The 13,298-nt window shown below is 46.7% G+C and overlaps 1 protein-coding gene across 2 annotated transcripts; it reads right to left on the reverse strand.

The window, feature by feature from the left end:
* Positions 1 to 1,282: 1,282 nt before the first annotated feature.
* On the reverse strand, positions 1,283 to 12,317 carry NPY5R (neuropeptide Y receptor Y5). 2 transcript variants are annotated; one of them, XM_077299976.1, is made up of 2 exons: positions 12,140 to 12,317; positions 1,283 to 4,765 (listed from the first exon to the last, which is right to left on the reverse strand). In XM_077299976.1, the coding sequence occupies exon 2, from the start codon at positions 4,754 to 4,756 to the stop codon at positions 3,416 to 3,418; it is 1,341 nt and encodes a 446-aa protein (XP_077156091.1). In that variant the 5' UTR covers positions 4,757 to 4,765; positions 12,140 to 12,317; the 3' UTR covers positions 1,283 to 3,415. The 2 variants fall into 2 exon arrangements, with proteins under 2 accessions (XP_077156091.1, XP_077156090.1); XM_077299975.1 differs by having other exon boundaries at positions 11,811 to 12,276.
* Positions 12,318 to 13,298: the final 981 nt, after the last annotated feature.

Below are 13,298 nucleotides of genomic sequence, written 5' to 3' on the forward strand. Positions count from 1 at the left end.
CAGTAGGAATAATAGGATATGATGGAAAGCCCACTGGATATAATGGGAGCCAGGAATGCCAATTTACTTGCATGATCTTCACTTAAATATTTTACTATGCACAAAAGTTACCATGAATGCAGAGTGGATTTAAAGTGACCGTCTCTGGTCATGAACCAATTTCTCTAGAACTGGAATGACTATGCCCACAGTGGAATAATGATTAGTCCCAGAATTCTTCTTCTCCACTGAAGAGGCTATTGGGGAACCAGTTGGTGGTGCTATGTACCCGTGCCCCAGAGCCCACCCATTTGCCTCCCATTCCTAACAGAGGTGCTAACAGAGGTGCTAACAGAGGTGACCAGGGTGACAGTCCAAATGTGCCCTTCTTAGCAAGGCTGGGTTGCCAGGAGAAGCCCCCACTGTAGTGGTGAAGCCCTCTGGTTAGGTGCACTGTACTCTACTTGTCATGTCCAGGTAGGCCTCCAACTGCAGTCCCTGACCCCCCCCCCCCTCTGCACTCCTTCCCAGCTCCAGTTGGCTGCCTACCTTACTGGGGGCAGGCACTTCTTCTATATGGAAGTTGGAGGAGGACGCAGTAAGGGGTGGGACATCCTGCCTGATTGGCCATTCATTGGACAGCTAGATGGGACAGCTGGGACAGCCTCCCTGATTGTTGGGTAGGTGATGCGTCCCAGTTTCTCCCAGCATCCTCTTACCCTTCTATTAAGAGGGACAGATACTGGGCATAATGGTGCAGTTGCAAGGAGCACTGGCATGGTTGCAGCTTCTGCAGCCCCGGTTCTCCATCTTTTCCTGCATCCTTGTCTCTGCTAAAACCTTTAGGGAGAGAACACAATGCTCCATGAGTACATCAGCACCTGGCTGCTGTGGCATGGATGGTGCTTAGGAATTCACTGCCCAAGGCACCGGTTTCCTGACCAATGCATATGTGGGCAAGGTATATACATATGGAGGATGCAGTCATCAACATGTCTGATGATTTCTCCACTGAAATTTCCAGGGCTTGAGGTGTGAATTATGTCTAGCCTAGTTCATGGCTTCATACCTGGGTAGAGGATAATCACCAATCCTGTAATCTCAACCTTAAAAACAGGAACCACTAGACAAGGCTTTGGATCAAGCAATAGGTGAACAGAAAGGAAAATGAACTTAGCACAGCTCTGTCCTTGCAAGTAATGGTACATGGACTGCAGCAACACATAACACTTCAATATTAACAAATTAACAACATGCATGCAAAACAATGGGTATTTGCATTTTTTATTTTAACTTGTTTTTGATATTGTTGCAGAAGAAACACCTTGAACATAGAGAACATAACAGAGATACAGTCACTTTCACTTTGTGCAAGTAGACAGCAAGGAATAATTTTAGCACTTCAACTTGCTCAAGGGCTGTTGTGCACACAGAAGTCTTCTGTGGGATCCAACCCATTGTTCTTCTATGTCGTGTTAGAAATATATTTTCCCACAGAAATAGACACAACAGTTGAGGCAATTTCAGAGGCCTGTGCAACATTTGCACCTATTACTGTGTCTGAAAATGTAACACTGGAAATTCAGATGTTATGATTTAGGGTTGGATCCAGCTAACTTTTCTCCCACCCGTTTAATCTGATTTTGCTGCTGGCTACAAGCCTCAACCCACATGGTGTTTTAACATGCAGCTCATATCATCCACAGTCTGTTAGTAGTCCCCTTCTTCCTTTTTCACTAGCAGAAAATTTTGTTGATCTGCTAAAAATGTTGTATTTGTTTCCTGCCACCCTTGTATCTCCTCCCCCGCATCCCTTTCTGTGTTCTCCTTCACTATGTGGGAAGAGTCTTGCCTGGTGTAATTCTATAAAGTGCTAAGTACATTTATCATTCTGTATTGTGTTAGTATTGTAATTAATAAATTAATACAGAATTGGTCGTTATTTCTATCTCTTTCAATAGTTTTCCCATAGTTTAAACCAAACTAAAACGGAAATTCTTTATTTCTAAACAGCCAAGAGAATGCCCTGTTCACAAAGAAGCCAACATTTTAAGGGATTCATTTTAAGCAATGCTTATTAGCAAAATATTCAATAATCTGTCAATTGCCTAATAACAATGTATCCTTTTATTATTTGCTAGAAAGATTTGCCATCTCAAACTCTTGAAATACTGCTGAAGCTACTCTAGCTGGAAGGTGTAGAACTGTGTTGAGTTTACATTTCTGCATATAGTGATACAGAAATATACCGTATTTGCCGGCGTATAAGACGACTGGGTGTATAAGACGACCCCCAACATTTCCACTCAAAATATAGAGTTTGTTATATACTCGACGTATAAGACTACCCCCTCTTCCGCACACCTTCCACACACCAAATAAAACGTAAAAGAGCATCAGAAGGGGGGGAGAGAAAGAAAGAGAGCCATTAAAAAAGCAAGAAAGTATGCTCGGATTAGTGATTACCGTACCTCCCTTCCCCCAGAAAAGGCGAGAGGAGGGGGGTAACACACACTCTCTCTCTCTCTCTCTCTCTCTCTCTCGCAAGTTCAGGCTGCTTTTGTGCATTGAACTGAAACAGCGTCCTCTGCTTATTTAACTGCAAACAAAGAGGGAGCGAGCAAGCGAGCAGAGGGCAAAGCAAGGATTAGCGTTCCCTGCGCGCCAAGTTTTGCTCTCTTCCTGAATGGGGGCGGATTCAGAAACTGTGAAAGGAAGCAGGAGCAGAGGCTGGCACCTCCCCCCCCCAGCATCCTCATCCTTCTTCACTCCTTTGCAACTCGCTTGCCTGGCCCTTCGGGAGCTTTCTCTTTCTCTCTCACTCCCCCTCCCGCTTCAGAGTCTTATGTGTGAGAGAGGGCCCGTTGCTGCCGCAGCGAGGTGGGGCGTGCACGCAGGCACAAGTTTGCTGGGCCCAGCGAGTTCCAAGCCGGGAGGAGTTCACAAGACAGCAGTAGAGTTGGTGAGCCCAGTGGGGGGGGGGAGCCGCCTCCGCCGCTGCCTCCTCCGCCTGGCGTCCCTAAATTCTGGTCACCAAGGCCACAATGGGCAGCTATGTCTATCCCAACTGAAGTGCACCTGGCGTATAAGACGACCCCCCCACTTGGAGGCATGTTTTTCAGGGGGGGAAAGTCATCTTATACGCCGGCAAATACGGTATATTTTATGTGGCAAAAAAAAACATTAACCTAAAACTTTACTTTAGTGACTAGACTGTAAAATTTCAAGGTGGGGAAAATGTGATGAACCTACATTAACAAGTCAAACTTTGGCATCAAGGAAGCCTGAACGAGAAAGAAATGCAGGGACTTCACTAGGCCCTGAGTTCGCCATTATCCATTAAATGACCAAATATTATGAACTGCAGTGCATTCACACAAAGAGCCAGATGACATGGTGGACTTGTGGACATTTGCTTTGCATCTCAAGTGTTAATTCACGATAGCTGTAGGCATGGAATAAGAGCCATTAAATCAGCTCTTAAGCCATTGTTAAGGAACCCATATAATATGGGATTTAAGCAGCAGGACATCATACCCAGTAAATGACAAATACAGTACACCAATTTAAAGTGCCTGTTTGAGATGAGGTTGCCATTGAAATCTGTTACAACATGGAAAATGTGAAGGGGCAACCAACTGACTGCAAATACCAAGATCAACACCGTCAGTCGGCAGAAAACCTTCCGAGACCTCTTCTTAATCCGAGTGGTGGGTTGAGCTGCTGTGATCCCATCCCGAGCTTCTGAATTCTCCCCTGGTTTTACTTCAAAGCAGATGGGTATTCCGGGGATGAATTTGGTGGATGAAGAAAGCTGACTCCTTTCTGTTCCAGATATTTCTGGGAAGTCGCCACAAATATTGTCCTGATGGTGCCTTAAAATCGCAGGCATCACACTAGCAGTTTTCTTACTGTACCTCCTTCGATGCTTCCTGACAAAAGTATAACCCCACCTCTCGGAGGTAGAGAGCTGCAGCTGGTGCCCCCTGTTCTTGGGGGCTTTGAGAGTTAAGTTGATCATCTCATTCTCTTCTAATTTGTTTTCTTTTCTTGACAACCTGGAACTTACAGCTCTGCAGACTCTGGTGTGGCTTACGGTTAAACAAACTAAAGGCAAAATGTACTGCATGAGTAACAAGAAGATAGTGAAAGCAATTCTGCATGAAGCAGATGGCCATGACTCGACACACAAGTCCTTGCTTCGCAAAGCTTCCAGATGAAGGGCTTCGTGAAGATCAACAGTCTTGTGGAAAACAAGCAGAGGGGAACAAATGACTAGACCGAGAAACCAGATGGCCAAAATGAGGTAACAGCCACGCTTGGGCGTCAGATTGCTTGAAAGAGGGTGTCGTATCATTAAGTATCTGACAACAGCAATCGAAATTAACATCCAAGTAGAGACTAGGACAGACACACACTGGAGGAAAGGCATGACATGACACATGACCTTTCCAAACATCCACTGATCAAGCAGGACTGATGTCAAGGTGAAAGGAGAGCAAAAGACCACCACCAAAATGTCTGAAAAGGCTAAGTTTCCAATTAGGAAGTTTATTATATTTTTTTGCTTACATTTCATGAATGCTACAAGAATCAGCAGGTTTCCCATAAAGCCAGCAAGACTTATCAGGGTGTAAACCCCAATCAGAAAGTACTGTATGTCATCTATACTGTTCTTATAGTCTTCCCAGGTAGGAAAACCTGAGTCCATTGAAAAGGCAGAGCTGTTTTCCTTGGTAACTGTCCTGTTGTTGTAGGATTTCAGATCCCATTCCATACTGAAGTCCTATACAGGGACAGAAACAGAATAATTATCAACTGCAGCAATAATGGCTATGTTGTAAATCAATTTCCTGTGTCCTCCCCACACAATTTCCTCTATCTCTTCTTCTGGCAACGTCCACATCCTCTCCCCATTCCCTGCTTTTTTCACTCTTTCTCAGCCATTCAGCAACCTACCTTTTACCTGCCTCCCATTATTATCAGTTATATTATTCATTTATACCCCACCTTTCTTGACAGTGAGTACCAAAGCCGCTTATGTCATTCTTCTCCCCCTTTTCTCTTCACAAAAACCCTGTGAGGTACCTTAGGCTGGAAGTATGTGACTGGCCCAAAGTCACCTAGTAAGCTTCCATGGCAGAATGGCAATTTGAACCTAGCTTTCCCAGATCAGAATCCAAAGTTTTAACCCCTACACCACACTGGCTTTAGTAGGGCGGCTGTCCTTGAACAGTAGCAAGCAGCTAGGCATAGGTGATCATGCAAGTCTAATAGTAGCATGTCACCTGATGATTTCTGCTGGGCCTGACTCTGAGTGATCTTTCAAAGGCCAAAACAACACTGGAAAGGCTCTTCCATTTCCCTGGACTTTTACTGACAGAAACCAAACCTGGAATGCTGGCAAAACTCTTTGGTTATCTAGTCATGACCACAGTGGACATCGGTTTCTTAAATTTACAGGTACTCATTTTATAATTTAGGGCTTTTAGTCCTTTCCCACTATATTTATTTATGTCAATTTTTTCTGCAAACCTGGAGCATTTGTCAGGTTTGTAGAAAAATCGGTCTTGTCTGTTCAGGGCTCTAATCTCCAGATTTAAGTATTATCATATCTGGCCTGAGTTGACAGAATATAATTTTTTATGACAGCTACCTTAAATGCCTCAATTTGCAGATGTTAGGCAGCATGCAAACTCCCACTACAGCATAGTGCACCACCTTTACTTCATTTCCCCAAACAAAACTATTCCCTCCAATGTTGAACAGGCATTCTTTCTTTGCCTAATGGAATAAGCAAAGGTGTGTGTGTGTGTGTGTACGCATGTGCTAATCAGGCAAACAATGCAGATGAATAAATTGTAACCCCAATCTCAGTATGATGGTCCAGCTCCATATTAGGAGTCCACTGTGATCCTCTTTATGGCTAACCTACATGTCTGGAGTTCTGATCATGGATCTCCAATACAATGTGTAGTTTGTTCCTCATTCTTTTGATTAGATGACCTGCGTAACTGTGTGTGCAATTAACATTCTGGGTTGTGATTCATATTGTGCTCAGTGTTTTCCCTGAATGTGACTAGCTCTAAAATCCTTAAAAAAAAAAAAAGGATCTCACACATTCCCTCAAGATTATAATTCCATACTTAATAATGCAGTTCCATGATACTCTTGAAAGCACAAATGTAGATACATGAGTATAGCTTAATTCTTAGCAGGAGGTTTGGTGTAGTGGTTAGGAGTGCGGACTTCTAATCTGGGATGCCAGGTTCGAATCTGCGCTCTCCCACATGCAGCCAGCTGGGTGACCTTGGGCTCGCCACAGCTCTGATAAAGCTGTTCTGACCAAGCAGTGATATCAGCGCTCTCTCAGCCTCACCCACCCCACAGGGTGTCTGTTGTGGGGAGAGGAATGGGAAGGCGACTGTAAGCCGCTTTGAGCCTCCTTCGGGTAGGGAAAAGCGGCATATAAGAACCAACTCTTCTTCTTCTTCTTCTTCTTCTTCTTTTTCATGGTGTGAGAACAGCTAATGATTGACTGAAATATAGAGCTTATTCATTTTCTGCCCGCTGTGAAATAAACCAGATTTCTGACATACTTAATGATTTTTGTCAGGTTTCTTTGTGTCTGAAAAATGGTCAGTAAACACCTTGGATGACCATGTCCTTTTAAAACTGTGGAGCCAAACAGGGATAGTAGGCAAAGCCATATTTGACCCATATACCTCATACTCTTCTTGGCTGTTCTTACAGAGGTACAAAAAGGCAGGCACCCTTCCACTGTGCCGCTCAATCAACATCTCATACTTGCCACAGTGCAGCAAACCTCGTCATTCTGGACCTCACACTGAGCCAGTCTTTACTTTGTACAATGACTGGAAATGCAGCTTTTGCTTTCATGCCAAGTGATTTAAGTGACAGCCACTAGGTGCTGAAACAGCCATGCTGAAGAAACTAGGGGGTCTATTCTCACAACCGTTCTGCTCAGTGGTGGTGACTTGAACTATCTATGCCAGCTCCTACTAATTGGTATGTCATTGTCTGCATTATACTTCCAGCACTTCTTACGTATGGCAACAGTTGCATGTGGCCAGTTTATCATCAGCCGGGTCGGAGGGCCTGGAAGCCAACTGTGTGAGTTACACAGAACCTCTCCACGGATGCCATGCAGCGGGAAGACACTGAAAATAGGCTAGGAGTTCAGTCCTGACATGAAAAGGAGGCAACAGGACCACCAGTTCCATTATACAGCCTACCTTCAGGCTCATCTCACTCGTGGAGGTTTATGGCACCTCTGGCAGAGTTCAAATTAAATCTAGTGGTTAGAAAAAAAGGATTTGGGGGCAAAGAGCAAGAGTTTTCTGAACAGACGTTAAGAAAAGCTTTGAAGTATCAGACCATCTTGCTTCCAACAAAGGCCACCCACAGACCTCCAGGTAGCTCCCTCCTGCTTCCAGTAAAGTGGCATGTAACACTGCTTGAGCCATGGTAAGAACATAGAATCTAGTTCCACATAATCAAGTGCATTGGACTCGGACAATGCAAACCATAAAAGCTGCTAGGTGTTCTTTGCCAACATTATTTTTCTGTTTGACTAATCTAAGGGTAAAAAATGGTTTCTCGTGATGCCACGGATTTCTTCCAGCAACTGCTTATGAATAAATCAGGGGTGTTTGCTATACGTTCCTCTAAACTGAATTGTAATACTTGCACAATGAGTTAGTCCTTGTGACAAGCAAGAGTGATTTAACAGGCAGCCTTTATATCAGCTACTAATGCTGTCCCCGATTCTTTCTCCTGGCACAGCCACAGGTGGTCAGATATGCCAGCATGGCCACTTTATCTAGCACGTGCCTATGTCCTATAGGTCTACTTTGCCAGTTGGGGTCTGCTTTGCTTCTGTGGTCCAGAGAAGCAACTGCATCCTCGACTGCAGCAACAATAAGACAACTCCACTTATGAGTAGCCTGAGGCCACTTAGATTTTTTATCTGGAGTTGTAACATTAATATTGCAACTCTGGTTCAATGTGATCCCAATGAAGAGACATTTGAGAGGTATACTTTAAAACAGGGGTGTCAAACACATGGCCTGTGGGCCAGAACTAGCCCATGTTATTCAGACCTCAAGCGACTGCTCGGGTGGGGGTGGGGGAATGTGGTGAGGTATCTGTGGTGGAAGCTGTCAAGAAACAGAAGGGAAGTGGCTGAGAGCTGGAGATAAGGGCCTGAGGTAACAGCGTAGGGAGAATGGCAGTGCAGGTAGAGGAAGACGAGGTGTGGTTTCCCACCCCTTGCCTACTGACCACAGCTTACTGGGGATTAGTGAAGCAACTACATGAGGGGGCCGAACTGGGCAGCTGGCTGAAGAAGAAGAAGAGTTAGTTCTTATATGCCGCTTTTCTCTACCTAAAGGAGGCTCAAAGCAGCTTACAGTCACCTTCCCTTTCCTCTCCCCACAACAGACACCCTGTGAGGTAGGTGAGGCTGAGAGAGCCCTGATATCACTGCTCAGTCAGAACAGTTTTATCAGTGCCGTGGCAAACCCAAGGTCACCCAGCTGGCTGCACATGGAGGAGTTCAGAATAGATCCCGGCATGCCAGATTAGAAGTCGTTGACTCCCTTCTTCCGCCCCCCACCCGTTCTCAGCCCATCAGGGAAGGAGGGTTGCAGAAGCCAGGTTCAGATATCCCCCTCCTCCTGAGCCAGGACCCTGTGGTCTGGGTCATCAGGGCCAGTTGCTCAACCTGGCCCACCTCACAGTGTTGTTGGTTCCGCAGATGGAGCAGTGTAAGGAAAAGTCCAGTGTGCCACCTCGAGATTCTCAGACTGGAGAAGAAACAAATAGCATGAGATGGATTATAGCTATGCTAGGCTGTGGAGGGGGGTGGGGAGTGGTACTGAAAACTACAAGACTCATCTCTTAAAAGTGCAATAGATACAAAAGTAATTCATATGTGTGCTTTGTTTGTATTTTGACTAAAAATAATGTATTTTCATTGGGTTTGCCTGTATTCCTTATAAAGTTTATACCTTCAATATCCAGCATTACATTTTATAACACACATGGCCCAACTGGACAAAGTGAAATTTATGTCAGTTCTGGCCCTCATAACAAATGAGTTTGAAACTTCTGCTTTAAGAAATAAACTCTGTTTAGGATTGCACTTTGAGTGCATCCCTTCTAAATCCACTGCAGTCACTGGGCTTAGAATGCTGCAATTCTGCTAAGAACTGCACTCTGATACTTTAAAATCTTTATCCACGCTAGGCCAATTCTGTATTTATATAACTCCACAGCATTTTCTTCCATGGGAACAGGCTTGTTGCCAGAGAAATTGTAATATCTTGGATCCAGTTATCCACCATGAGGAAGTTTCATTGTTTTCATCTGTGGTGCAAGGTGAACAAAATGGACAAAGAAGCATTCCTTTATTCAGGGCTCCAATCCCCTGCTCACTTTCCCTGCATTTCTAAGCACATCTCTTAATGGTTTTTGTTGCTATGAGATGATGTGCAGGAAACTATTGCTATATTAGCATTCATGTTAAACTACTAGAACCATTTTAATGTGCTTTGAAAGGTACTTAGGTTGACAGTTGTTGGCCAAAACTGGGTAAATATGAGCTCTGTGAATTTTAAGAAAAATGGAAATGTCTCATATAATAGGATCTTTATCTCTATCTGATCTAATCAACTAAGAATTGCTTGAGGAATATTTCTCTCATCACAAGTTGAACAAAGATTGAATTGACTTTTTCTTTCCCACAGGGGATTTCCTTGTAATCCTGCCACCTTTGTAAATGCTAATTAACTCATCTTATCTACATACATGTAACACTGCATTTAATTTTCTGTTTGACTATGAAAAAGGAACGATGCACAGATTAAAGGTAAAGGTATACCTTTACCTCATGCAAGCACCGAGCCATGTCTGACCCTTGGGGCGCCCTCTAGCGTTTTCACGGCAGACTCAGTACAGGGTGGTTTGCCATTCCCTTCCCCAGTCATTACCGTTTTACTCCCCAGGAAGCTGGGTACTCATTTTACCGACCTCAGAAGGATGGAAGGCTGAGTCAACCTTGAGCCAGCTGCTGGGATTGAACTCCCAGCCTCATGGTCAGAGCTTCAGACAGCATGTCAGCTGCCTTACCACCCTGCACCACAAGAAGCTCATTAAAGACTGCTAAAAAAAAAACACCTTGGCACATGATGCAGCATAGTATGGTGCTAGGATCTATATTGCCATGCGCCAAAAGTCTTTGGAGATGTTCTTGCCACTGTGAGAAAACTCAGAGAAGTTTTCTCCATGCCAACCCTCCATGCCAAATGAAAGAACCAGCTGAATGATTCCTTGCAGAAGCATAATGGTGCAATGAGGCTGTTTTGAGCTTCCCCTACTGATTTGGCTCTAAGAAGGCCTTGAAATCCCACACTTGGATTCCGACGCACAAAAGCAGAGATAACAAAAAACAGCCCAGTATCTCATTATGGGGTGCAAACATGAGCACCCCAGTGGTGTGTGAGTGGATGGATGGACAAATATGATTCCACTTTCAGATTCCAACATATTTGATATTTAGAGAGATGCAGCCCTGCGAATGAGAAAAATCTTATTTGACTATACACAATTCATACATTAAAAGGTAACATTGTTCCTACTTATAATAAACTTATTAGGGATCATGTCAAGCACTGCCATGTCCTCCCATCACCAAAGGCAGTCTTCCTAGAACTACAATGATGCTTACAGCATCCTGAAGGTGAAATGAGCCATGAGGGCATATGGTTTTGTGAGCCAGAATCCGATTCAGTCGAAGTTGCAGCTTCCGGAGACAGCATCCTTGATATTCTACCAAAGCACAAGTCTTTAAACTGGCTTTAAATACAACTTCAAACAAACAAACAAACAAACAAATGAGAATCTGAATTCCCTGGAACTAAAAGCCAAGTCATAAGCAAAGCAATTAGCAAAGATGAAGAAGAGTTGGGTCTTATATAGCCCACTTTTCACTACCCCAAGGAGTCTCAGAGGGGCTTACAATGGCAAGTGAAGCTGAAAGAGCTCTGACATGACTGCTCTACAAGAACCGCTCTAAACAGGGCAGTGACTAGCCCAAGGGCATCCAGCAGGCTGCAAGTGGAGAAGCGGGGCATCAACCCAGTCCCGCCAGCCTAGAAGCCGCCGCCGCTGCTCTTAACCGCTACAAAGTGGCCTTGAGGTTCGATGCTTTAAGGCTTGCCCACGAAGCATTTCCCACGCAGTAGACCCACACAAGTGCGCCAGAAGGCGCGTCCTCCGCATATCGGAGGCATAACCGTGGCGTGGGAAACGGGGAGGCTTCCGGGCAAATTCACAGAAGATCGGGCTGCTCGCCTTTCATTCGTTCGCACGAACCTACTGCGCGGCAGCCAAACCCTCGCGTCTACACGGGGGGGGGGGCTCTGGCGCCCCCTCCCCGTCCCCTCCGTCCCTCCCAGCCTGCAGCGGGAAGGGAGGCGAATCGCCTTCCCGCGGCTCCGGGGAGTGCCGGCGCCCATAAGGGCTCGGCGGCAGCGAGCCAGCCCCTTGCCCGAGGCGAGCGCGCCTATTTGCACGAGGCAGCGGCTGCGCCAGTGCGACTTCCCAGGCGGCTGCCCCGAGACGCTCGACTTTGGGGTTGGGGCTTGATTGAACGGAGAGCGGCTCCTCGGCGCTACCGTCGGTCTCACTGTTCCGACGGTCACCCGGCCGCGCTCAATTCCTGCAAGAGGATCGCGCGCTGCTCAGCCCCCCGCCCCGCTCGCTTCGACCTCTCGGAGTGGCTGCCCGCCCTCCGCGCTCTTGCTTACCTCTGCCCGCCCCCCCGGGTGCCGGCGGCGAGTGCAGCTGGCTGGCTGGCCGGGCGACCTCCTGGGCGAGGCCGGGACTGTCTGGTGTGGGAGGAGCCGCCCGATTCGGAGCTCGCCTGTCCCGCTCCGGAGCCGCAGCTGCAAAAGGAGGCGCCCTGCGCGTGCCAGCGCCAGCCCCGAAGCCCCGGCGGCGCCTCGAGGAAGTGCCCTCCCGCTCCGCCGCTGGGCTTCGCTCTCTTCCTAGCCGGTAAGGTGGGCAGAGCCCTGCATGGGCACCGACGGGTTGCCAGGAGGCCCCCCCATCCCGCACAGACACGTGGACGCCTCACCGGGCGGCATCCCCTCGCCCCAGCCGCCTTCGCGCTCCGTCGCCTCCTCCGAGCGTCCGACGGCGGGATGGATCCGGCGCCTTCCGACGGGAGGGTGTGTCTGTTCACAGCGCCGTCGCCACTCCTTGAGGCGTGTCTTCCAGCAGGGGGTCGCCGGCTCTGGATTGGGAAATTCCTGGAGATGTTTTGTTGGGGAGGGGCCTCTGGGGTATAAGGCCGTAGAGTTCACTTTCCAAAGCAGCCATTTTAGCCTGGGGGACTGAACTCCTTAACCGGGACACCAGTTGTCATTCTGAGAGCTCCCCAGCCACCACCTGGAGATTGGCAATTGGATGTGCTTAACATTGAAACAATTGCCTGATCCTTCGAGCATTACTGTGTGTGTTATGCATTCGAGCAGTACATGAAGAAGAGCTTTGGTAGAGCAGACTGTATCACTTCAGGGCTGAAAGCAGGGATGCGATTTTTAATGCCTTCTTTAATTGCCTTCCTGCAATTAAAAGAAATGTGTCTATTGGAGGTGTGGGGGAGGTGGCAGGGTCTAACCAAGACAGTTGCCTGATGTAGTCTTTGTCTACTTAGCTCCTTTTACACAGAGGAGCACTTTAAATGTGTGATTCCCTCATCTGCAGTCTGAAATGATAGGGCTCATGCCACCAGCTCCAGACTCTGCAGCCTCGTTCCCTTTCATCTTGATGAATGTGTAGGGCAGGCCTCAGGATGTCTAGCGAAGGGCATTTTAAACTGCATCTCTTTCACACTGTGGCTGTGTACACTGATCATCTCTTCAATCTGTGGAACGTGCCATCAAGTCACAACTGGTTTATATTGACCCCAGCAAGGAGCTTTCAAGGCAAGTGAGCAGCAGAGATGGTTTGCTGTAGAGGCTCCCTCGGTGGTCTCCCATCCAGGCACCAATCCTGCTTAGCTTTCAAGAACTGGGGAGATCGGGCTAGACCACAACATTCCACATCCATCCCATTTTCAGTAACTTTTAAGGATTCCTGAGATTGTGTCTGTGGAGTACTATGAAAATAAATGAGTGCATCAATGCAAAGGGGTCATAACACAGCAGAGACAGCAGAAATACTCCCAGTCTATCAAATGTGAAACAGTGCTTTGGCTACTTTGAATATACATAGATGTGTGAAGAAAAAAA

This window comes from Paroedura picta, chromosome 10 (assembly GCF_049243985.1).
Source record: "Paroedura picta isolate Pp20150507F chromosome 10, Ppicta_v3.0, whole genome shotgun sequence".
NCBI lineage: Eukaryota > Metazoa > Chordata > Lepidosauria > Squamata > Gekkonidae > Paroedura > Paroedura picta.